This window comes from Tachysurus vachellii, chromosome 9 (assembly GCF_030014155.1).
Source record: "Tachysurus vachellii isolate PV-2020 chromosome 9, HZAU_Pvac_v1, whole genome shotgun sequence".
NCBI classification, from domain to species: domain Eukaryota; kingdom Metazoa; phylum Chordata; class Actinopteri; order Siluriformes; family Bagridae; genus Tachysurus; species Tachysurus vachellii.
In genome coordinates this window covers 6,447,207-6,474,298 of record NC_083468.1, presented here as the reverse complement: position 1 = coordinate 6,474,298, position 27,092 = coordinate 6,447,207, and the positions used below count along the sequence as shown (strand labels likewise).

Below are 27,092 nucleotides of genomic sequence, written 5' to 3'. Positions count from 1 at the left end.
GCTCTCACTGATGTGCGCTCTGACGCTCTGATAAAACCAGAGTTGTTCTGTGGTTTTTGGTTTCACCTGACGCTGTGGGAACGGGGACATGTGGGTCACCAGGTGCTACTGCTGCTTCCCCACTAACACACGAGACTATATCTTCTTGCTCAGTTTGTGTGTAAATACAAATTGAATTCTGTTGAAAAAAAGGAGGGAATGACTGTGTTTCTTACATCTTAAACAGACACATATCAGCCAGATTAAAATATTCCCACACATATGACAGCACCTTAATGATTCAAATGATCAGATACATAATAAGTCCAGAAATCCTATCCCATCCAAAGAGTACGCTATAGCTGGTACCGCCTTCAGGATTTCAGCACTAGTTCTGGTTTACACTATGTTTAGCTGATTTTTCTTACCTAATAATACCTGGATTTTGAACTCAACCATTCTTGGGTTGGTTTTGAGTTGAAACAGCAGTAAAGAGCATGTTCTTCTTATGAATGTCGATACCGAAAAGGTGCACAAACCAATTTTCCCACAGGATATAATGAGTTTTTTTTAACCAATAAGATATAATTATATACACATATAATATGTGTGTGTGTGTGTGTGTGTGTGTGTGTATTGGAATGTTCCAATTTACCTATGTACCAACATCCCAATTTATTTATATATATATAAATATATAAATATATATATAAGCGAAGATCCAAAGATCCAATATATATATCCAAAGAACCAAAGAAATTCAGTTGAGAAATGAGAGAAATTAATTGAGATCTATCAGACTGGAAAAGGTTATAAAGCCATTTCTAAAGCTTTGGGACTCCAGTGAACCATAGTGAGAGAAATTATCCACAAATGGTGAAAACACGGAACAGTGGTGAACCTTCCCAGGAGTGACCAAAATTACCCCAAGAGAGCAGCGATGACTCATCCAAGATGTCACAAAAGACCCCTCAACAACATCCAAAGAAATGCAGGCCTTACTTGCCTCAGTTAAGGTCAGTGTTCATGACTCCACCATAAGAAAGAGACTGGGCAAAAATGGCCTGCATGGCAGAGTTCCTAGACGAAAACCACTGCTGAGCAAAAAGTACATAAAGGCTCGTCTCAGTTTTGCCAGAAAACATACTTTGAAAATACTCTGTGGACTGATAAGACAAAAGTTGAACTTTTTGGAAGGTGTGTGTCCCATTACATCTGGCGTAAAAGTAACACCGCATTTCAGAAAAAGAACATTATACCAACAGTAAAATATGGTGGTGGTAGTGTGATGGTCTGGGGCTGTTTTGCTGCTTCAGGACCTGGAAGACATGCTGTGATAAATGGAACCATGAATTCTGCTGTCTACCAAAAAAATCCTGAATTACAATGTGTGGCCATCTGTTCCTGACCTCAAACTGAAGAGAACTTGGGTTCTGCAGCAGGACAATGATCCAAAACACACCAGCAAGTCCACCTCTGAATGGCTGAAGAAAAACAAAATGAAGCCTTTGGAGTGGCCTAGTCAAAGTCCTGACCTGAACCCTATTAAGATGCTGTGGCATGACCTTAAAAAGGTGGTTCATGCTCGAAAACCCTCCAATGTGGGTGAATTACAACTATACTGCAAAAACAAGTGGTCCAAAATCCCTCCACAGCGCTGTAACAGACTCCTTGCAAGTTATAGCAAATGCTTGATTGCAGTTCTTGCTGCTAAGGGCGACCCAACCAGTTATTAAGTTTAGGGGGCAAGCACTTTTTTACACAGGGCCATGTGAGTTTGGATTTTGGATTCCTTAATAATAAAAACTTTTATTTAAAAACTGCATGTTGTGTATATACGTATGTTATCTCTGAATAATATTGAAATTTGTTTGATGATCTGAAACATTCAATATATATATATATATATATATATATATATATATATATATATATATATATATATATATATACACACACTCCCTTAACTTCAAATAATCAGCCTGGACCTGTTTGGATTGAATCTTACAGCAATATAGCTCAATTTAGTTTAATTCAGTTTTGTTTGTTTAACAATGTTCATGGTGGGATATTGACACCAAGCAGCTTCAAATCTGGATAGGATTAGATCTCTAATGAACAAGAAAGAGGCCACAGTGACAAGGAAAAGCATGAGAAGTTCCAACCCTGTTGTTTTACTTAAAAGCTCATCCTTTGCTTATCTTCAGAACCAGACTTTAAAGGGAATCTGTCTTTATCTGATCAGCAGATGACAGAATGAAAATAGAATTGTTCATGTGGTTTCTGACACTAAACACTGTGGGACAGAAAGGTTAATGGTAGAATTATGTTTGGTACCAAAGTTGCATTGTCATTTATTTATTTAATTGTATTACTGAGCCAGAAATCTAATGATAACATAGTGTAAGGTATTAGGTTTTCATAGTTGATAGCTACATTAACCTCACACACAACTTTGTGCACACACACTCACAAACCAGTTGTTGTCTATCAGTTGTCACAGTGGCCACCACACAGATCAATAAAGAGATACTGTAAGTCATGTGGCCAGAGACAGTGAACTGTGTATAACACCAAGATGACCATAAAAAACAAAAACAAATATAAACAACACCAATTGATGTAAGCTGAAATGGTGAATAGAATTTAACAAGCAAGTAACGCATAACACAAAGTCCAAGTGTAATTAAAGAGTAACTGAAGCAGGCTTGCTGAAGTCCAAGGTTTGAACTCGAGCTCACATGACCGAGAGAGAAACAGCAGTAACACAGTGTAAACAGAGACCTTATCCACACCCGCACAGCACACTCACAGCACACACACACACACACACACGCACACACAAACACACACACTCTCTCTCTGCCCTTAACCTACTTCATATCACCAGAAACTAATACATCATCTTTAATATACATGTACACATTCCCTGACGCTTGTATACTTATGGAGATGATCACAGGGCAAACAGAAAGGACATTCTTTAAATCCATAACACACAAATGAATGAACACCCACACAGACACACAAACACACACACGCACATATATATATATATATACACACACAATGTATGTGTGTGGACTGACACAAGAAACAAGAAACTGATACACATGCAAGGAGTCTTCACCGCTTCGCACACACAGCGATCTAGCATGGCACAGCACTGCTGATCTCGGGTGAGTGATCCATCGAAGAATGGCACGCAGAGAGTGAGAGGCGTATTGTTCCTAGCCAGCTGGAATCAGGACATTGCTACACCGTGTGCCCTGGCACTACAGTCTCCTGTAAAATTGCTACCACTTCCAGCACAAGCTCAGCCATGCTAACACTGGCCCAGTGACATGAAGACTCACATCTATATGAAGCATTCATTGTCCTTATGAAACAATCTTAACCCTTAACCATATACTGTAAGGCTATGTGTGTGTGTGTGTGTGTGTGTGTGTGTGTGTGGTTTGATGGGGTCAAAAGCCTATTTTCTTCTCACAACTGACAATAACGTCTTACATAGTTTAACTACTTCACATTATTTTTTATTTATTTATTTAGAATGCTAGTCCTTGCTATGCTACATTCAAATGGTGTCATGGTTGCCGTGCCTCTGAGGTAAATACCAGATAAACTGCTAACTCTGGCTGAATATGAAACAGCCATGAAGCTCTGAGACAATGTTGACATTTCTAGCTAACATGTTTCCTCAGCAATTGCTGCTATGTATAATTACAGTGCAATTTTTAGTCATTTAAAGTCATTTATCAACATATCTGAGAGAAATTTTGATATTCCAGAAAGTTCTGTCTCAATTCTGGTGTCACTCTTTTACATTGTTTGTATGCAAGACATGGAAGATAACTAAATCATTAGCTGCAGTGGTTAGTTTGATAGTTTACACATTGACTCAAGATCATGTTGTGTGTTTGTCTTGGAATTTTAAAAGTATAATGTGTACTAAGGCAATACTTTAGATTCTGCTTGAAATTTAGTCATGAGTGACAGAAAATCTTTGTCATTTATACCTTATAAATTATTGCAGCACATTGAATAGATTTATTGTATCCCTCATACACATACCTACAATGTTTGATAGGATACACATATTCCAAATGTACTGCAGTCGGCCAACCAAGACATGATTAGTGTACGAAGATTCAACAGTTTCCATAATTTTTCTTTACAGCTAATGAAATGACGCTAATGTAAACATTGAGTTCTTCAGTGGCATCACTCATATTAGGACACAGAATGATTTACTGTCTGTTATCTGTAAAAAATTCACAATTTAACTGAACACTGTATCGTTATTGGGACAGCTATTTTGGACAACAGGAAACAGTAACAACAAGCACAGCATGCTAACACAGGCTAAAGCTAAGAGGTTATGCAAGTATTCATTCATTCATCTTCAGTAATTGCTTCATACTGGTACAGTAAGCGTCATGTTGGATTTAGAGGAAAACTGGGATCACTGGGTGTTTGAAAGACAACTTGGTTGATAAGAACATTTTTATTACACTCTCTGGGCGCCATTGTTGTCTGAAGATGGAACTTTACTGGAAAGCTGAAAGTAATCAGATAACAGTACAAACATAATATTTGTGCTTTCAGTTGTCTCACCATTTAATCTTTTTCCCAGAGGCCAAACATGAAATTTGTACCTGTTTTGGTTGTTGTCCATGTTCAGCATTGAATGTCTTTGTCATGTCACACTCTACAGTGGTGGTTAATGAAAGTAGAGACTCAGTGATTTAAGTCCTTTATAGTTTTCCCAAGGTTATCCCACCATCACACTGAAACACTGAAATCCAACACTGACTAATATCATATCAGCCTTGCAGCGATAAAATAATTCATTTGTCAATTTCCATTTGGCTGGTTGAATGAACCCCAGTCTACTGGAAAAGAGAGTTAAAACCCACTTGATTGTTTTTAAACCATTTACACTTTTTTGTTTTTTAAAAATTTTTTTCCTGCACATTTCTGTGTAGCATTTTGTCTCACTTTTAATAAATGGCCACATGGGTGAGAAAATGGTGTCACAAGGTGAGGAAAGGGTACGGCCTTTGTGTAAGTATTGCTGTATGATTACCTGTGGCACCAGTGACACTCTTATTGTAGAGGACGGACTGTTGCCAGTCTTATTTGGACACACATCTACCCTTAAGTGTTTAACCCTGAGGACAGGCACAGAAAATTACAACTATACAGAATCTTTTACTTTGATCAGCCACTCTGCTATTATCATGTATAAATCAAAAATATTTTAATATTGTTAAATTATATTACTTTGGAACGTACATTCATTCATTTCTCAGGCATAACGTTATATTATTATATTGTTACACCACTTATATTCCAAAAAGCAAACAGCTCTAAGAAACAAGCTTGGACCAGACTCAGTGGCACAGAGGCAGAGAATGCACTCATTGCTGTCCTCTGTCCAGGCAAATTTCCCTCCAGTTCCTGCTTGGTGGTTTGCATTCCAAATTGCTTTTACAATGTGTGTTTAGAGCATGCCAACTTCAGCAGGGTGTACAGTCGATATGTACTCATGCAGTTTTTATATTTACACAAGATTCTAGATGTTGTAGAAATGTGACTGTGGATATGAACATGTAAGGTGTAGGGTTTAAACAAGATTGTTCAAGAGCAGCCAAATTTGGCCTTGGTGATGGAGATCCAGGGGAACAGTGAGCCCTGTTAGAGCAGATAAACGCCTGAGCAAGTGTTACTCAGCGGTCTGTAGAGAAACGCATGTCAGATGCAGTTTATTCAAAATATCCAATATGAAAACGCTATATATGATAAGTGGACAGGATAAATCTTTTTACTTATCTTAAAACTTCAGACAGTAAGCACCTTATTAATATTTACAGTATTACGTATCTATACTGACAGACTAACATATTTTATCAGACAGAAAAAAAATGTACTGTAGTGTGCAGTGTTTGCTATGGAAAAAAAAAATTGGTGCAAGTCCAGTTATCTAAGCATGACCTAGCCGGCTTCTGTAGCAGACCATCTGTTTCAGTTCATTCAGTCACTTGCATATATGTAAATTATTTAGTTAAAGGAACTTATCAGAACACAGAAAGCTAGAGAGGTCTCACAGCAAAGTTTGGAATGGGAAAGGAATTGAGTGGGAGTGTGTGGGATTATGCGGGAGTGGGTGGGATTGTGCGGGAGTGGGTGGGATTGTGCGGGAGTGGGTGGGATTGAGTGTAAGAGGGTGGGATTGTGCGGGAGTGGGTGGGATTGAGCAGAAGTGGGTGGGATTGTGCGGGAATGGGAGGGATTGTGTGGGAGAGGCAACAGTCTAATCCATTTCACTGTTTGTTTCACTTTACTATATAAAACACTTAATACAGACTGTCAATCAGACTATGTGTTGGCATAGCAACGCACAACTCTCGATCTTGAGCAAAAATGAAACAAAATATTGTCATTGAATTACATATTGTATTAATTTCACACTTTCAGTGTCACACTCTTAATCATGATGAGTATTGGCCAAATCACAGTCTTGCTGGTATTCAACATTATCACACTTGTGTGTTGTTGCTGAAATAAATCATTAATGGTTAAACAATAAAAGGTGTCATTCAGTCATCATTCTGTCCTGTTTGTTGCTTATCTGGATGTTTGTAAGCAAGGAATTTTATGTCACCTGTTCTTTGTAGTTAAATATCATTGATCTATAGCTTTATAACATGGCCTTAACATCAACACTGGAAATGGACAAAAATTTACATGAGGTCTTTCATGACCTTTTCTGAGACATTTTGCTTTTATGTCACACAGGGATGTGTTTGATGCGATGTAGCTCTCTGGATTAAAAATGATGATTCACAATCGATTTTTATTTAAATTTTATTTAGCAATCACCGTAGATTTGTTGTAAGCTCGCCGTGGGACATCATGAATCATCGCAAGAATCGAAAAGAAACAAAACACAAAACGCAAAATAATTAAACCGTGAAACAAACATGGATCAAATCAAATAAAAAAGAGCAAATATACATGGAAACCTCAACTCAACAACCTGACATCACACAGAAAAACTATTTTTTAATTTGTTGTTTACAAAAGGAACAGAAATGGACTGGAGTACAACTTTAGCAATCACCCATAACAGAGACAGACCTCTGGCTAATTAGCCACCAGCCACTACGGAGCTGTCAGTGGGATAACATGTAGTTAATTGCATGGACAGTAAAGATGTTTAAGGCAGAAGCCTTTACATTGTTACAGTGCTGTTTACAATACAATCCTATAATAACCAGCTGGATGTGGGGAAACAGCACAGTAGCAATGAAGTACACAATGCAAATTGACCATTCTGTCTATCACTCAGCATTCTGACACACCCACACTGTTCTAATCTGTTTGTGGAGTTTTTTGTACCTAAAAATACACGGTATGTCCCATATACTGTATGTACTATTGTTTAATGCATTTTAAAGGAATATTATATTAAAATTATATTATATTAAAATTATATTAAATTTATTGAGACTTAAGATACATGGCTTTAATCTATGAACTTATTCAAACCATTTGAAAAGTACTTTCAGCTCCAGAATTATTGGCACCCTTGGTAAAGACGGGTAAAACCACTAAAGTGTTTTAGTGGTTATTTAACTCCTTCCAACCGCCAGGTGTGAGGACAGAAATAATAAATCCTTTCTTAAGCATACAAAGCTAAATAGACAGAAAAACTGCATAAACATTGCACGCAACAAAACTGACACAACTAGGCCACTGCACTTTACAAACACGACCAGATTCTGCAGATTCCAACAATATAAGGATGAACACCCTGTGACCAAAACTCACCGAACCAGTATGGTAATATATATAATATAAACTGGCTATACATATATACAAATGCACCTTGTAGTTTTTGAGATATAGTCATTTAAAATTGAGCATATCATTTTCAAGCAAAAGGCTCAAAAATAGACCTAAGTTTGAACATGTTAATGTAGCTTAATCCCACTGAGAAAATATAAGAAAAAATTAAACCTTAGGTAACTGAGTAAATAATTTAAAAAAATCTTTGGGGGTTAATGTGAATTATAGTGAATAAACCATTTATAAGCATCTAATTTAGAGACAAATTGATTCAACCAAGAAAAAAGATCTTCATTAACCTCTTATATGTGTTCCTTAAAATAATGTGTTATAATAAGCCCTTATCAAAAATATAATTTTTACCAAAACTGAATATTGGTACCCCTGTAGAAGCTGTAATGTTCTCATTAATGTGCTACCTTTTTAAGCTCACCTGAGTGTTTAGGAGCTCTTACGCAGTCAACCATGGTTTCCTGTTTCCCTGTGGTATAAATATGAGGTGACACAGAAGCCAATACTTTTAGTCATTCATCAACATTTAGAAGAGAACACATAAACAGAGACAAAAATGAGACTAAAGTGTCTTTTGTGTATTGTCGTGTACTGTCTTGCACTGTTTGCACCAGGTTGCACAGATGTACTTTACGTGGCCAGGACTAACTTACTTAAGTACTTAGTTCTGTCTTTGTTTTATGTAGCACCGTGGTCCTGGAGAGAGGTTATCTCATTTTTACGATACATACAAAGTACATAGTTAGCCATATGCACTGATTTTGGGTGAGGAGGTCTGGTGTGCAGTTAGATCTGGAGGTTTCTGAGGTTCCAGTTGATCTGAGAGGTTTTTAGTGGGATTGAGGTCAGTTTTTCCACTCCAACCTTGGCAAACCATTCCTTTAAGGTGCTCACTTTGTGCACAGATGCATTGTCATGATAGAACTGGTTGGGCCTTGTAGTTACAGTGAAGGGAAATTGTAATCCAACATACAACGTATATATTCTTATAATCTTGTGCTTCCAAATTGCAGATGTTTGGAGAAGAACCATATATAGTATTTGTGTGATGATCAGGTGTTCACACACCTTTAGTCTTAAAAATGACTTTATTATAGACATATATCTGAAAATGCTCATATATGTTGTTGGGAAAAATTAGGAAGATTAAAACAACCAGAGCTGTAACCAGACCATAATGACCACAGAATCTGTTTTTGTTTTGCTGTCTGTTGACCTGGACAGAAGAGTCCACAAGAGAGGATACAAGGATACTGGCACATCTGGAAAGATCATGTACTAAGAATTGCTTCTGCTTTAATTTCTCTAAACTAATCAAGCATAAAGGGAGAAAAATGTTGGTTGTACAAAGAACTAAAGGCATGAGTGCTAATAATAGTGACTTTTTTTTTTAAATAAATGTCCGTTAAAGGATAGATCTTTTAAAACCCATCTTTTACCAGGGTGCTAGTAATTCTGGAGCTGCCTGCTTTATCTCTCCTGATATTTGAGGTGGATATGGAAGAACCAAACAGCTTAGTTACCTGAATGAAGATAAACAAGGTCAAAGCAGAAAACTGAGACATCAGCAAGATAAATATCTATCTGCCTTTCTAATGCCATGTCAAACATGCATGCAAATATACACAAGAATACAATGTACAACACACATTCTCATGCATCCACACAAATTCACTAGTAATGTGTGCCCTATTTTCTCCCATTTTTGTCTCTCTCTCTCTCTCTCTCTCTCTCTCTCTCTCTCTCTTATCTCTGGCTTTCCGTTCCTCATTTTGGTGCAGTATGAGCGAGGATTCCTAAGCAGATGAGGGAATAGAGAGAGGGAGGATGTGAGATGGAGAGAAAATGAGGAGGGGAGGGGAGTTGAGAGGGATTGTCTGCCGGGTGATGAAGGAGAGGTAGAGTCTCCCAGAGACTGCTGAGGATAGGGAGGAGAACACACACAGTCATTGGACCAAAAAAAGTCCTGCCCAACTTGCTGTGTCAATCTTATTGGCTCAGATCCATGCTTGGTATCTGCACTGTTCTGTTATGTATTTTTTTGTGGAAACTTTTGCAGGTTTTTGTACGAGTTGATGTCTAAAGTAACAAAAAAACAACTATTTCTTAAGAAATGTAGCTGGGAGAATATGATTTAAGGCCAAACAGAAATCATTGTTAAGCAAAAGGTCTTTACCTTCGTGATTAAAAGCTCTACATTTAAGACGCACCCACTCAGCAGTCTAGGACTATTGTGAATTAATAGGAACTGTACTACGGAGTAATGCAGGAAGCAGGAGTCAGGGACCTGAATAAGCTGCAGCATCAGCTCTCCTTTTGTCCTGGAACAACTAAAACAACATGACAAGGCAGTTATTGTTCAACACTGCATGTACAAGTTATGTAACATGGTGTACTTACTTACCGATCTTCATCTAATACAATCATTATGCCAAATTAAAGGACCTTACCCTTACAAAAAAAATCCTTGTAATACAATGGATAATTCTGATGATCTAGAGGCTTTAGGATTCATTTCTTAACACGATGCTAAATTGCTATTCTTAACATAAACATAAGACGGTATTTAAATTATTTGAGGATAATGTGGCACCTCAGAGTCTGTCCTCTAAGATGGTACAGTATGCTAGCTAGTCAGTGCTAAACAAAAACCTGTGCAAAATCTTATTCTGACAGGTTAATTTTCTTATTAAACCGGTCAAAAATGCTATATTTTGACTGGTTAATAGAGTTTGTTTTTATGTATATTTTGGCTGCAGAGTGAGTGTATGACAAGAAAAATCAAGGCTCTGGTACTGAAATTTCCTGTGAAAAAAAGTGGTATGACAGCAGTTTACTAGCCTGCTAGCATTATTTGTAAAATACGGTGCTTTTACACAGTATCAGTGAGCAGCTGATATGTTAGCATAGCTTACCATAGGTGGGATGGAAAGAGAACATGGAGAACATTAGCAGTTTCTTGGACCTTAGAAACATATCAACATATTAGCTGGGAATGTTTAAAATTCCACATTTAGACATTAGCTTAAATAGCTGGATGTACTTTCCTAGTTGTATTTATGTTAAATATTCTTGTGCTGATCCTATTTTCTTATAAATGTGATCTGTTTTTCTAAAAAGTAAGGAATAAAACATAATGAGGCATACTGTTATTGGAAAATAATCCACTCCATGGTTGTGTGATTTCCACAGTAATTTATGAAAAAACGACACAAGCCGTGCTAATGTTTAAAGTCATTCCCTCACCAACTTTTATCAGTTGATAAAATAAATCCCACAGCATAACATTTTACTGACAAAATAGTAAAATGGCATCTTTTTCTGGAAAGATTTGCTGCCTGTTACTGAAGTGCTAGCACTGTAGATTCCTTCCATAAAATATTCAATGACAGTTTCTATACAGAAAACAATCACATGTTACTACATGGGTCGTCATTGTTGTAGTTACTTTTACAATTGTTGGTTTATCTGGAGCTCTACAAAGCTTTCTCTTGTCAATGCCTTGATGATTTTTTTCTGCAAATAGCTTCTGTATTTTTACATAAAAAAAACACCTTTAATCCACCCCCTTTAATCCATCTGCAGCCTCACTACGTCCTACAGGTTGGTGATTACATCTTGATTTGAAACATAGCCTTGTTGAATCAGACGATTATTGTGTGACGGACACAGCAAGTCGAAGGAAAAAGAAGGAAAAGTGTCAGTACAAATAATCTCTAAGGCAAAGAGATGGATGAAAGATGTTTGCTAAGAATGAGACCAAATGCTGCACCAAATCTGATGACAAGGACCAAGTTACTTGTAGATGTCTTCAGAAGACTGGACTTGTAGATCGATACAGTACATTCCTGCTGTTCAGATACAAGAAAGGTACATTTAAAGCAGCCAAAGTTTTAATAGGATACAATTTAGAGCTGTTTCAAACTGTTAAATTGCTGCAATGCCGCATTTTGTTACACTATATCCTTTGAATAGGTAACAATACACACTTAGAAATAGGCTGTGTGACGTGTCTGCTATATTACAATGGGCTTGTCAGTCCTCACCTATTTATTTAGAAAGAAAGTATTTGTCCTGTGTAGGACACTGCTTGCCCCTGTAGACATATTTGCTCAGGTTGGTTCAGTTTGCTTTCTGATTAGTTCACAACCCCAGTTATTTTCTTATTCTTAACAATTCTGATATGAGAGATTAATGCCAACTTGTGAACTCATAAGTACATTCTCATTTTCATTACATTTACATTTATGTCATTTAGCAGACGGCATTTTCCAAAGAGACTTACATTTTTATCTCATTTTATACAACTGAGAAATTGAGGGCCTTGCTCAAGGATCTGGCAGTGGCAGCTTGGTGGACCTGGGATTTGAAATCACAACCTTCTGATTGGTAGAACAACACCTTAACCACTAGGCTACCACCCCCCCCCCCCAACCTTAATGGCCGTCAAGCCGTAATTGTTAGTTTAATTAATTAAGAATTAAAGGGTTTATATTTTTAATGCATGTTTTATCAGTGACAGCAATCCTGATAGCAGATAATTTCTCACTTTGCTTGAAGAGCAGTGTCCAACTTGATCACCAAGGAAACTTTGCAGTAAGCATAATGAATAATAGTGGCTTCGGGTGGCACACACCGTAAACGGTGGTCAACCTGTGTTTGATGTGAGTCTTGACGGCAGACTGGCAAAACCTGTGTGACCGTGAGCTCAAATATCATTCCAAACATTCAAACTCACCCGTAAACACATTCTCATATGAACACACATGTCCGCATATACAGAAGACAAGAGGCAAAACAAAGGTGTGTTAGATCAAACACACTCATTAGTGACACGCCCTCACTTTCGGTATACACATTTTTCTTCGTGTGTTTCTGCCTCGTTCTCGATGATACTCGCGTCACTTAGCATTCTTGCCTTCTTTCACTTAGATGCATGTAACTATGTTTCTTTGTTCAGGATTTTCTCTCTCTTTCTCTCTCTCTCACACACACACACACACAAACACACACACACACACACACACACACATATACACACATACAGGGCCTTGCAGAGACAGCTGTCCCTCACAGGCACAGAGGCACTGAAATAGAAAAGGAGAGTGGGGCCATAACAATGGCTTATTATGAATGTTAGTAGTCATCTTCTGTTCTGCTCTTCTTTCCATACACATAGGCAAGGCCCTTAGACACACACACACATACCACACCACACATACACACACACACAAACTGGCTTAGTACACAGGTTCTATGGTAACAAGTCATATCCTTTCATCCAATCTGTAATGTGAGGATTGGCACAAATTCTTTTTATAACTCCATTCATGTCTCTTATAAGTGCTGTATTAACAAATTTGACCCCACATTTCAACAGATATATTAGAGGTCATAAGCAAGCTCTGTATTTTGCATGATGTAGACATCTCTGAATGAATCTCTGAGCCTGTCACGCCACTCACACACACCTGAACACAAAGGCCTTTACCGCTACCGCATTATGGAATACATCAGCTGTTATGTGACTGTATTTACAGGCATTTATCAAAAAAAATACAAAAAACCCCACCAAAAACAACATATCATTGTATGTCCTAGTTTGATCTACTTAATCATTTAGCTCCTTATCTTATAAAAAACAAACAAAAGAAAAAAAAATTGAAAAAAAAAAAAACAAGGAATAATAAAAATGGGCTTTCAGGATATCAGTGACAAAGAGAACATGGTTAATCTAATACAAATTATGAACTAAATGACTTCATGAGAGTGAGGATTTAGAGGCTTGAACTGAAGCGTTGATCATATCCTTAAATGTAAAACATGTTCTATCACACGAATAGCACTTTGCCTATTTATATTAAAATTTCAGATATATTCCAGTTTAACATATTTGTTATATGACGTTCTTGATATGTGAAATAAGTGAAATTCCACCTGTTCTGTTTATAGCTGTAATAACACCACAAATTCCCGTGTTGATTATTATCTTCACCATTGTAATGTCATTAAACATCATTGGGATTTATATATAAATTATACATAATTTTACGACTCTGTGAGGCAGAAGCATCATTGTATACACCTAAACGCACAGAAAATGCTTTCTGTGTGCTGCACTGGAATGGAGTTAGTCAAATAAAGCCTCTCTCACTCTCGGTTTCTCTTTTGCATACGCACGGGCGATACAGGAAAGACACACAGTGCCCCTCCCTACAAAGGCTCTGAGCAGCTCAGACGAGTATTGATAGTGCAAACATTTCCACACACTGCACCCACACACACACACACACACACACACACACACAGGGAAATGCAAGAGGAAGTCTAGAGAGGAGACACAAGGATAGATATATCATGTGGCCATGCAACTAAGACACAGAGACAGACAGAGAGAGAGAGAGAGAGAGAGAGAGAGAGAGAGAGAGAGAGAGTTTTGACACCTGTTCCCTCACCAACTCTCTTACTCTTTCCTGTTCTCTCTGTACTCAGCTTCCAAATAAAAGCAACAAAAAACATCCAAAATCAAATGAGCACCCAAATGACTTTTTCAGTAACTATAAAACACATAAAAATGATTTATGTGGACTACATGACACTCCCAGCTCCACTAATTGACAGTCAAATCTTTGCATGGTCAGACCGAGTTACATTCATCTACGCCAAGAGCTTCCTTAGCATTTCCCTACGCAGGCGGCTTTAACATAGGCCTGAAAATCATGAAAGGGAAAATGTTTTACTAGTCACAGTCAGACTATTAGAGACAATATGAAGCACATTTCAAAGCTGAACCTCTCTAACATGGGGGCACGGTGGCTTAGTGGTTAGCACGTTGGCCTCACACCTCCAGGGTCGGGGTTCGATTCCCGCCTCCACATTGTGTGTGTGGAGTTTGCATGTTCTCCCCGTGCCTCGGGGGTTTCCTCCGGGTACTCCGGTTTCCTCCCCCGGTCCAAAGACATGAATGGTAGGTTGATTGGCATCTCTGGAAAATTGTCCCTAGTGTGTGATTGTGTGAGTGAATGAGTGTGTGTGTGTGTGTGCCCTGTGATGGGTTGGCACTCCGTCCAGGGTGTATCCTGCCTTGATGCCCGATGACGCCTGAGATAGGCACAGGCTCCCCGTGACCCGAGGTAGTTCGGATAAGCGGTAGAAGATGAATGAATGAATGAATGAATGAACCTCTCTAACAGACAGTGGTGGGTGTAACAGACAGGACAGTAAATAATAGGAATAAATAATAGGAGACAAAATAATAGGAAAGACAAGACAAGAAAACAGATGCCACACCTCCTTCACTGAGACTGACAGGCACAGAGGCCACACCTCCTTCACTGAGACTGAAATGCACACAGGCCACACCTCCTTTACTGAGACTGACAGGCACAGAGGCCACACCTCCTTCACTGAGACTGACAGGCACAGAGGCCACACCTCCTTCACTGAGACATACAGGCACAGAGACCACATCTCCTTCACTGAGACTGACAGGCACAGAGGCCACACCTCCTTCACTGAGACTGACAGGCACAGAAGCCACACCTCCTTCACTGAGACTGACAGGCACATAGGAAACACCTCCTTCACTGAGACTGACAGGCACAGAGGCCACACCTCCTTCACTGAGACTGACAGGCACATAGGCCACACCTCGTTCACTGAGACTGACAGGCACAGAGGCCACACCTCCTTCACTGAGACTGACAGGCACAGAGGCCACACCTCCTTCACTGAGACTGACAGGCACAGAGGCCACACCTCCTTCACTGAGACTGACAGGCACAGAGGCCACACCTCTTCAGTGTGCCTCACAATCGCATCATTTCTGTTTCTGACTTTTAAAGTACATCACTAATAATACTATTGGCTCAGTAAGAGGCTCGAGTGTGAAAACTAGCTAACCAAGTGGATTTATGGTATTATTCAGCAAAACTCTTACCCGCATCTATAGTTTATCTGTGCTTCATTATAGGCTTTGTATATGAAATAAAAACCTGCATATTAGATTGCTTACCTGTTTGGTGTAATTTGACATGTCACAACAAAAGGTGAGGTAGAAAGCAAGCAAGAGGGAGACAAATGCCAAAAGATGCCACACATGCCACATTATGGATTACAAAACACCAGCATTAAAATGTGCAGTGTTTACAGATACAGAGCTCCGTGGATCCATCCATCCAGTCTTCACTGGTTTTTAACCGTTTCCTTAACACACACTCAAGGATCAATAAATCTACTTCTCACACACGAACCATATGTCAGAGATCTTTTTTTTAATATGATAAAAGAAGAAGCCTTTAGAATAAGGCTTTATGTTTTTGTCACAAAACAAAAAAATAATTTCTTTGCATATCCCAGCTTAGGAAGTTTGAGTCTGCATGCAGAGAGGGTTAAGGGCCTTTGTCAAGGGCCCAGCAGTGGCAGCTTGGTGGTGCTGGAGTCTGAACCATGATCTTTTCCTTAACTCTTCTTAATTATATGCTTTATCACCTCTATAATAGCCTTTTAATATTTAAATGGACATTTCTGTCTGCGTGTGTGTGGGTGTGTGAGACAGAGAGATAGAAAGAGTGAGAGATGGAGAGAGAGAGAGTGAGAGATGGAGATAGATAGAGGGGGAGGGAGAGAGAGAAAGAGAGAGAAACCGAGAGAGAGCGAGTTTGAGAGAGAGTGAGAGATAGATAGAGGGAGAGAGAGATAAAGATAGATAGATAGATAGATAGATAGATAGAGATAAAGAGAGAGAGAGTGAACCCTCACTAGTTGTTTCTGCCTGTTTAGTCTATCACTTGGGTTGTTTGTTGTTTAAAAAATCACTTACAGTACATCTAAGGCTGCATCAATATACGCCAAATATAAGTGCATGGCTTTTGGTACTGGTACTGATACTAACACTAGCGTGAAACTGATAAACCTACATAGTTTTAAGCAATCAGAATATTGTTATATAGCTGTTTATCTTGCTGCTCTGTGCTAGTAATGACTTCTTTGTATTGCGTTATGTTTAAGATGTTATGAAGTGGTTGAGAGGTGTGAAGGTGTCCAACTTTAGTGTTTGTATAATTTAACAATGTACAAAGTGCTTATTTTTTCATGTGCAACAATTTCTCTGCTCTACACCGCTTTATGGTCATCAATTCCACTTATCTGTAACCATGACGATCGTTTATAGTGCTATACCGCTCAGGTCAGTTGCCCTCATGCTCTCTATTTAGGTTTAAATAGCATCTTTAAACAGAGTATTGATCAGGATATAAATTTCAAATTACAAATGTTATCCCTAATGAGCAGAAGGGACGGCGGTAAGGAAAAACTCCCTGAGACAACATTTTCATGAAGAATATAAACTAGCAGTGCGGTCACTGAGGATGCGTTGCGTGTCTGGATTCAGCAGCGGCGCATGTAGACAGTGCGTAGTTCAGTATTACTGAGACGTTCACACATCTGTATACATCAATAAAGATCTCTGTGCTGATGCAGCTTCAACAAAATGTGGAGTCAGTTAGGGCCTAATGAAGATTAGATGTGTGTCTGTGTGTTGTGTGTTTGTATAAGAGAGATTATCATAGTGTTTACATGAATAAGGCTATTGTACTGTATGTCTTTGTGCGTCGTGCGTAACATGCATCATTGCGTGTCTGAAAGTGTTAAGTGTGTATGGATTTAGATTATGTTTTCCCTTGGAGTGCTTTACTATATTTATATATACTAAATCGCCCATAATATGTCTGCTAATCAATTCCTTCTCTCGGTACCTCGTGCACATTTTAAAACTAAGGGCGATCGGGCTTTTGCTACGGCAGCTCCAAAGTTGTGGAATAATCTCCCTTTTCATTTAAGATCTGCTACCAATGTCTCATTGTTTAAATCTGCTTTAAAAACCCACTTTTATTCTGTATGTTTTAACTCTGTTTGAAAGTGTAGAATTTTATGTGTTTTTCTTTTGGTTTGTTTTGGATTGTGTTTTTACTTTTGCACTATTCTTGTTTACTTAATGTACAGCACTTTGGCTGTAACGGCTGTTGTTTTTAAATGTGCTTTATAAATTAATAAACCAAACTAAACTAAACTAAACATAATATGATGACATGTTTCTATGTACTGTAGATAATCACATTTTGCGTAAGACATGAAATCAGAAATCAGTTCTCAAGTTGTTAGAGGAAGTCTGTAATCTTATTTTGGACAAATAAACACCATTGGTTCTTTACTGAGAATTCCATCCCATAATTCATCGTGTTCAACTTTACCTTTTAAACCATGATGCATTTATTTTTCACGTGCCTGAAAAGCATGTGCTGGGCTGCTCTTTATTTTCATCGTGTTAAATCTGTTGTCGTGTTGTGGATGATATTTTACCTGTGTGCATACGGATCGAGTAAGTGTGTATGTGGTTAAACATGCAAATGTGTCAGTGTGTGTTTGCGTGTCAGGATGCAACGCCTGGCAAGCACTTCAGGGATATTTCACACACACAACACACACTAAATGCTTCTGAGAGTTGAACGTCTCATAAGCACACTGAACATCCTGTGTGTTAATTTTATTATACTTTAAAGGCCAACAAGACTTAAGGTCAATCAAACGTGTGTTAAAAAAAGAGGAAACAATAAAATGCAGTAACACAATTCCTGGCTACAGAATGTTGGAAAGAAATGTTTGGGAATTGCTTACCATATTTTTTTTATTCCTCTTTATGTTTTTCTGCCTCAGTTCTGATTCTGGAGCCAGTGGAGAGGGATGAACTGAGTAATAAGACACTAAAGATCACAGACTTTGGACTGGCACGGGAGTGGCATCGCACCACTAAGATGAGTGCGGCGGGCACCTACGCTTGGATGGCTCCAGAGGTCATTAAGTTGTCGCTCTTCTCTAAAAGTAGCGATGTGTGGAGGTAAGATGGCACTCTGAGGAGGACGTCTTTTTGTCATATACCAAGAAATGAAGTTATTGTTCTGAGAATGACACCATAGGCACCTTCCCAGTACTTGTGCGCTTAATTTAACCGAGCTGACGTCCTGTAGCTCTGACGAAGTCCAACACTTCATTTTTACTCCTTCTAACACAACCCATTAGTTCATTAGCAACCACTTAATGAGACTAAAAGGGTGTTAGGTCTGTTAAGTAAGAAGTAATAACAGGATCGAAGGTAAAAGCCAGACATAAACACCTTCAACTCACATTCAATTAGCTGTTGTGTTGAGAATAATGCTAAACATGAAAAAATCTGTAGATAGATAGATCAATGCAAATGTTTTTGTCCACTTTTTTGTCCCACTAGTTTCGGTGTACTGCTGTGGGAGTTGCTGACTGGTGAGGTGCCGTATCGGGAGATTGACGCCTTGGCTGTGGCTTATGGAGTTGCTATGAACAAACTGACCCTCCCTATCCCATCCACCTGCCCTGAAGCCTTTGCTCAACTGTTGGGAGGTACTACACACACACACACACACACACACACACACACACACACACAGCAGTAAGATTCCAAAACATCATTTGCAAGATCAGCACTATAACAGTGTTAGTTGGAATGCATCACTCTAGTCTTTCTTTCCGGTTCTTAAGTTTACAGCAGAATACACACTAATCACACAGCTGAGCAGTTCCCTTTTACTGGAATAGGAATTTTCTGGAAACTTAAATCCTTTCCCACAGCATTACGACTTCTATCACATATCTGTACCAATGACAATTCGTTTAAACTGCGATTTTCTTTTTTTATCTACAGTAATATAATAATATTTTCTCTTTTTTTCCCTCTCAAGAGTGTTGGAGCCCGAACCCTCACAGTCGCCCGTCCTTTAGTAGCATCCTGAAAAGGTTGCTGGCCATCGAGCAGTCCTCCATGTTCCAGATGCCACTGGAGTCTTTCCATTCACTGCAGGAAGACTGGAGGCTGGAGATCCAGCAGATGTTTGATGAGCTGAGGGCCAAAGAGAAGGTAAGAAGTGTTGTTATGTTCTGCTAGCACAATGTCAAATTCCTATTTTTTTCATGCTGTAACTACACCATCACCAGTGATGCTGTTCTAGAAAGATGAGTTATCTGTTATCGTAATCTTTACTTAGTCTTTATTTCAAATGTTGCATAAGGAGATGTTTGTAGATGGCAAACTGTCAGCATATAAAGTTTTTCTCTAATAAAATACCTTTTTATGACTCTAAAACAATCTATTATCTCATTTTCAATTCCCCGTCTACACGCAACGTTATCTCAGTGTCCCTAATATACTATTATTCTTTGAGATTTTTTATGTTAAATGAAAATAGATTTTATACTAATGCATGGCGATTATCCTCAAACAAAGATAAAATACAATTTTAAATACACAGGAGCTGCGTTCCTGGGAAGAGGAGCTGGCTCGGGCTGCAGAGGAACAGAGGACACAGGAAGAACTGTTGAAGAGACGTGAGCAAGAATTAGCTGAAAGGGAGATCGACATTGTGGAGAGAGAGCTGAACATCATAATCCATCAGATGTACCAGGAAAAGCCACACGTCAAAAAACGCAAGGGTCACTTCAAAAAGAGTCGGCTCATCAAACTGGGCCGCGACAGCAACTGTATCAGCCTGCCATCTGGTGGGTTGGATAGAAAATACAACCGGGTGATTAATATACTGTTCAGTACATTTTAAATAAATATATGATATAAAAACCCTCTCTGATTGTTTTGTGTAGATTTTGAGCATAAGATCACAGTGCAGGCGTCTCCCAGTGTGGATAAGAGGAAAAGTCAGGGCAGCGAGAGCACGACTCCACCAGCCAGTCCGGGTGTTATACCTCGCCTCAGAGCCATCCGACGTGAGTAGATGTCTCTAGAACTTCATCATCTAGCATTTACATGAAATATTTGCAGTCAACTCGGAATGCTCGAGATTATGATGAAGTGCTGTGATCAGGAGTGCTAGGATCTAAAGCAGAGCCATGCGGATTAATTTGAAGGTTTGATGTCAGTCCTAGAGACACCGTGTCCCTTTGGACACATCGTTCGAGTGATCTTTAAAATAATATCTACAAAATATTTTACCGAATTCTATACAAACTCAACTTCAACCAAGCTTTTTAGGTTTTGCATTGAAGTCTAAAGCAGTTAACAAGTAATGAATTGTGGGTTATGTAATAAAAATATCTTCTTTCCTATGACCTCTAGTGACTCCGAGTGACGGGAGGAACACTTGGGGCCGTACAGCGGTGTGTAAGAAAGAAGACCTGGCAGGGGCTAAAAAGAAGGGCCGTACCTGGGGTCCCAGCTCCACCCACCAGCGAGAGCGAGTAGGAGGAGAAGACAGGTACACAACTTAATCCATACACCATTGCAGATGTGCTAAATTATGGAATCTTTTGGAGCTATGTATATAAATATAATAAATAATTGTCAAGAATAATATATAAGTACTATATTTGCAGGTTAAAGTCACTTGGAGAGGGCAAGGTGTGGTCTTCCAGTGCTCCTAATCTGGGCAAGTCCCCCAAACATGCTCCTATAACTGGTGGCTTCTCCAGTCTCAATGAGATGGGTGAGTTAGTCTTGAGGGAAACATTTTAGTTTCTATGGCAACAGTTTCTTAAGCTGAAATGTGTAAATGTTAAGCTAAATATGCTAAATATGCTGTAATATGCTAAAGTTTTCTGAATGGAGATTTATTTAACATTTTTGAAAAGAGTTAATTGAGGAAACACGTATTTTATGGGAACACACGTCGGACTTAAGGCTTCGAGTCACTGTAATGTTTCAGTTGTCACTCAAGTTGCTTGACAACAAACTAGAAATTTCTACAGTGTTAATCTAAATTATAAACCGACCACAAGATGTTTTTTTTTTTATAAAAAAAAAAGGGTCTAACATCCTAGGATCCATTCTCTGAAGGAATTCAGTGTAATCTCTCATGTCTGTGTTTCTGTAGAGGAACAGAGTGAACTCGAGGAGCGATCGGCTCCGGAGGGAAGTAGCAACGGAGCGACAGAGGATGCCAGCCACACATGGACGGGTGTAGGGCCGGGAGTGGGTTCCCAGGATTCTTTGCGGCGCTGCAATCAGAGGAAGAAGAGTGACATGGTACTGCTAGGCTGTGCCTCCATCTTGGCTGCCGTGGGCTTCGGCTCTGACCTGCTCCAGCTGGGGCGATTGCAGGTAAAAAGAGGGATAAATGACACCTGCCTTTTAGATATGAAAAGCTTATGTGATCTTTTATATGAGCTTGATCACATTTAATTAAAGCTTAAAACTACTTTTTTCTTTCTTTCTTTCTTTCTTTCTTTCTTTCTTTCTTTCTTTCTTTCTTTCTTTCTTTCTTTCTTTCTTTCCATCCTTGCTTTCTTGTCCTAGGATGTCCTTTCGTTCTTTCCTTCTTTCTTTCTTTTCTCTCTCTCTCTGTCTCTCTCTCTGTCTCTCTCTCTGTCTCTCTCTTTCTCTCTCTCTGTCTCTCTCTCTCTCTCTCCCTCGTTCGACCCTTCAATTCAGAAATTCAGTAGTTATGTGTAATTCTCATTCACAAGCCACATTTAAGTTAATTAATCGATTGTTCATTAATTCACTAGTACAATATATTAAGCAATTTGAGTGCGTGTGTGTTTGTGTGTGTACAGGTAAGTCAAGATGAACAGGATTCACGTGAGGAGAGAAAAAAGAAGGAAGGTCTGTTTCAGCGCACAGGCCGGTTCCGGCGTAGCACCTCACCCCCAAGTCGTACACTATCCCTGTCTCTGTCTCACAACCGCCATCATCATGAGTCAGCACTGCCCTGCCTGGACCCGTCTCCTTCTGTCACACTCCTGTCCCTCTCCTCTCTTTCTGACTGCAACTCCACTAAGTCATTGCTGCCCTCAGACCCGGACGATCTTATCCCAAGTCCGAGCGGCACCATGACCTGTCCGGCACCAGCTCTAAACCCTCTGCTGGACCTGAGAGCAGAGAGTTTTAAACGGGAACCCAACCAGTCGCTCACACCCACCCACGTCTCCGCCACCATGGCTGTGAACCGCGGGCACCGACGCACGCCGTCTGACAGTGCCATCAGACCTCGTGCACAGACAGTGACAGGACACCAGCGCACGCCCTCAGACGGCTGCATGCCAATTCCTCCCATCACACCCACTAACACACCACAAACAGGTGAGTCAGCAGGAATGAGTGTCAGCTAGGGATTAACACAGTGCTACAATCTGTATCTGTAAGCTTTATATCCATAACTGTATCTGCCAAGTTCCCAAATAACCTTACATGTGTTTGCATTTGTCCCTGCAATGTGGATTTGACTTAAACTAACTTTCTTTCTTTCTTTCTTTCTTTCTTTCTTTCTTTCTTTCTTTCTTTCTTTCTGCTTTTGTTCTGATTGGTTCAGGTTCTCGTGACACGTTAGACATCCCTCGTCTCCCGGACCCATCCACAATCTACCCTGCGGTGCATCGGCGTAAACCTCCTCCTTCTTCAGAATTTCAGACTGGAACCCTCGAGCGGCCTAAGACATTGGAGTTTGCCCCGCGTCCACGCCCCACCCCGGTCCGAGCGCGTCCGGACCCGTGGAAGCTGTCTTCACTGTCGCGGACACTGAGCTCATCACCAGGGAGCAGCTGTGACAGTCCACTAGGTTCTGGGGACAGCGGGGTCAGCGCGGGAGGCACCACTGGACGCCAAACTCTACTGGATATGGACATGGAGGGCCAGAGCCAGGACAGCACGGTGCCTCTATGTGGGCAGCAATCAGAAGCCACTTTCTCATAAAATCCCATGAAACCTCCGTTATAACCACATGGCCAGCATATTCCTTAGAGCTATGAATCTCCTAGCTCTGTCCTGCATATCTCATGGAGGCCGTTGTGGTTGGTGTCTTTATTAGATTGAATATCCCAGAAACCACGGCGACCCCTCACAGTGTGAGAGTGTGAGATACGTTCTCAACAGACAAAACAAAACAACAAAAACAACAACAAAATCACCTGGAGGGCTGTGGATTATCTTTCAAAGCCACTGCAGTGAAGCGCACTGTCAGAGCTGCAGCACTTTTATGAGCTCCATAAAAGTAAAGGTCAAATCCTACTGCTTGCATCATTCCCCCTATAGATTGTTCAATAAAACTCTCTTTTTTTAACAACCAGGTAATATGTATGTGATGAATTGCATTAGCAAAGCCATTCCTTTGATACTGTATTTTCTGGACAAGAGGTTGCCCGTGATTTTAAGACAGACGTCCCTTAATTATGAAGGAAAAATAATATATAATAAGTTTGCTATTAAGTCACAAGAACTGATAATCTTAAACCAATATTGTAATAGCCTGCTTAAGCTTTTGTCCCTTTAGTGATACCACAGGCCAGGAAGGAATTGTGTGAGCTTTTGTTCATTTTTAATTCTTAATTTCATGCTTGAATCCTTGTAGTACGTCCCTCATGTGAGATCCAAAGTACCGCATCACGCAGATACGATATATTACATTCAATCCAGTTAATAACTGTGAAGCACAAAAAAAAGTCTAAATTTATCCGTTCACAGTTATTTCGGAAAAATATTCTGCCTTTTCTTAAAGGAACTGAAACAGTGGTCTTGATTAGCATTCATCTTCATAGCATTCCAATATCAAGCTAATAATTTGATGGTATTTTACTTCCTAATTTCATTTTTAAATTGTGCATTATTTCTTGGTTGTTTTTCTATTATTTATCTACATAGTTTAGTCATTCAATTGTTCTGTATCACTCTGGATATCATGATACAAGGAAGCACTTATACAGTTAATCTAAATCCTGAAAAATCAACTAGTGGAATATGATCATATTTGGCCATTTGGTAATATTTCACTTCCTAATTGAAGGCTTCTGAGACGTCAGTGTGTTCTGTTTGCACATAGATTGCTCAGAAAGATTTTCCCCATGCTTAATTACAGTTAGAAACTGGCCAAGACGTGTTTAGGGGCGGAGCCTTGTGAATTGTTTTAGTGACTCAAATCTGTCATAAGACAACAGTTAATATACATACGGCTCAAATATTTGGAGTTGAAAACTATGGCACTTACCGTACATTATAACTGGCTGTGTTACAATTAGTCTATGAAATGATAATTAGAGAAGATTAATGTGGGGCTTATAGTCCAGAAAATACGGTAGATCTAAGCAAAGGTTTGCTTTTTCAGTTTTTGAGGAGAAGACTGACCATCTCAGGCTCTCTGCAGAACCTAATCAGAAAGCAGGAGCTGTTTTAATGTGAAGGCTTTGTTTATCAGCAAATCCTGATGTACAGTACAAATTGCCTGTGTGTAAGTATGTAAGCAAGAATGTGTGCATGTGTCTTTCCGTGAGGATTTGTCATAGGAGTTAAAACGACTGAGAACTAGCCTCATCGGCTGTTTACGGTTGAAATGCACTCTCACTTCCGTTTTCCTCGGTAAACTGGAACATTGTGAGCATGAAGAAAGGAAAGGACTGTTATGGTCAAACGAGGGTCTCCGTCCGTTTGCAATAAAATACGAAACATACCGTACCGTACTACCTGTATTGAAACATACATGCTTGTTTACCTCTTCACTCGAGACCATGGAAGATCTTCCTCTGCCTACACACTGATCTGAGAAAAAGGAAGTGCTAGATGAAGATGTAGTCTTTTTCTTTATTCTGATGCTCTATAAAATGCCGCTGTAATCAGGCACAATGAGAAGGATGCGTGATGACTTCATTCTGTTCAGAACAAGGAGCCCTTAACCTTGTGTTTATGACATTGTCATAATTGTCTGAAGACAGAATACACTTTAAAGCTCGAAGGTTCAACCTGGTAATCGACAGTATTTTTTCAACTGTCTGCCGGTGAGTGTGTGTGTGTGTGTGTGTGTGTGTATGTGTGTGTTATTGTTATCATTTGTATGATATGTGGAGGGATGATCCACAAAGCTGTCTCCTATTTCCTGTGTGAAAAGAACTAAGAGTATTTATTAAAATTATTGTTATGATTGAAGGCGTGATGAATTATTATTCATTATTGGTGTGAATAACAAACATATAAACAAACAAAAAAAGTAAAAAATCAAACCAGTAAACATCTCACTAGGGTACATACATAAGCAGGCACCTAATAATTATTAAGTCAGTAGTTTAATATGCTGATTAGGATTTTAGATAAGACTCTCATTGTATAAACCACATCTTAAGTGCATTGTTTGTAATGCAAAATGCATTATAATATGCAATAAATGCAATTTCTGCATATGATCGATAGATTTATTAGGTTTAGACTAGGTGTGCATTGGACCTCCTGGTGGGCCAGTGAACAGGGAGCAGCCAAAAAAAAAAAAAAAAAAAAAAGACTGGGTGTGCATTGACCATAAAAGCTTTTGACGTGTAGTGTTAAAAATAAGCATATGAACTCTTTCCATTAGATGTCGCCAAATTCACAAACAGCCGAAACAAAACATCACTACATTAGTACTACAAAATTATATTTAAAATAATACACAAAATAGTAAGAAAATAATTAAATATTATTAGACATTTCTGTGTTCTGTATATGTTATATTTAAATGTGGAATAGTTTAAATAATAATAATAATAATAATAATAATAATAATAATAACAAAAATTATTATTGTTATTATTATTATTCTCTCTCTCACTCACTCATTTTCTACCGCTTATCCGATCTACCTCGGGTCACGGGGAGCCTGTGCCTATCTCAGGCGTCATCAGGCATCAAGGCAGGATACACCCTGGACGGCGTGCCAACCCATAGCAGGGCACACACACACTCTCATTCACTCACGCAATCACACACTACGGAAAATTTTCCAGAGATGCCAATCAACCTACCATCGGGGGAGGAAACCGGAGTACCCGGAGGAAACCCCTGAGGCACGGGGAGAACATGCAAACTCCACATACACAAGGTGGAGGCGGGAATCGAACCCCGACCCTGGAGGTGTGAGGCGAACGTGCTAACCACTAAGCCACCGTGCTCCCTTATTATTATTATTATTATTATTATTATTATTATTATTATTATTATTATTATTATTATTATTATTATTATTATTAATGTACTTAAACTATTCCACATTTAAATATAACATATACATGCTGTTTATTTAATAATAATAATAATAATAATAATAATAATAATAATAATTTTGTTGTTGTTATTATTATTATTATTATTATTATTATTATTATTATTATTATTATTATTATTATTAAACAGCAATACCTACAACATGCAAAAATATATGACAATAAATGCTGTATACTATAAATTCTATTTACCATTT

The 27,092-nt window shown here is 39.0% G+C and overlaps 1 protein-coding gene across 2 annotated transcripts in view; it reads left to right on the top strand.

The window, feature by feature from the left end:
* The window catches only part of map3k10 (mitogen-activated protein kinase kinase kinase 10), a 34,909-nt gene extending 9,121 nt beyond the window's left edge, over positions 1 to 25,788 (top strand). For both annotated transcript variants that reach the window (XM_060877483.1, XM_060877482.1), the window contains 10 exons: positions 18,559 to 18,739; positions 19,127 to 19,275; positions 19,614 to 19,789; positions 20,181 to 20,427; positions 20,527 to 20,649; positions 20,999 to 21,137; positions 21,256 to 21,365; positions 21,753 to 21,979; positions 22,435 to 22,960; positions 23,190 to 25,788. In XM_060877483.1, coding sequence (XP_060733466.1) covers positions 18,559 to 18,739; positions 19,127 to 19,275; positions 19,614 to 19,789; positions 20,181 to 20,427; positions 20,527 to 20,649; positions 20,999 to 21,137; positions 21,256 to 21,365; positions 21,753 to 21,979; positions 22,435 to 22,960; positions 23,190 to 23,569 — 2,258 coding nt within the window. In that variant the 3' untranslated portion in view covers positions 23,570 to 25,788. The remainder of the gene's footprint in view (positions 1 to 18,558; positions 18,740 to 19,126; positions 19,276 to 19,613; positions 19,790 to 20,180; positions 20,428 to 20,526; positions 20,650 to 20,998; positions 21,138 to 21,255; positions 21,366 to 21,752; positions 21,980 to 22,434; positions 22,961 to 23,189) is intronic.
* Positions 25,789 to 27,092: the final 1,304 nt, after the last annotated feature.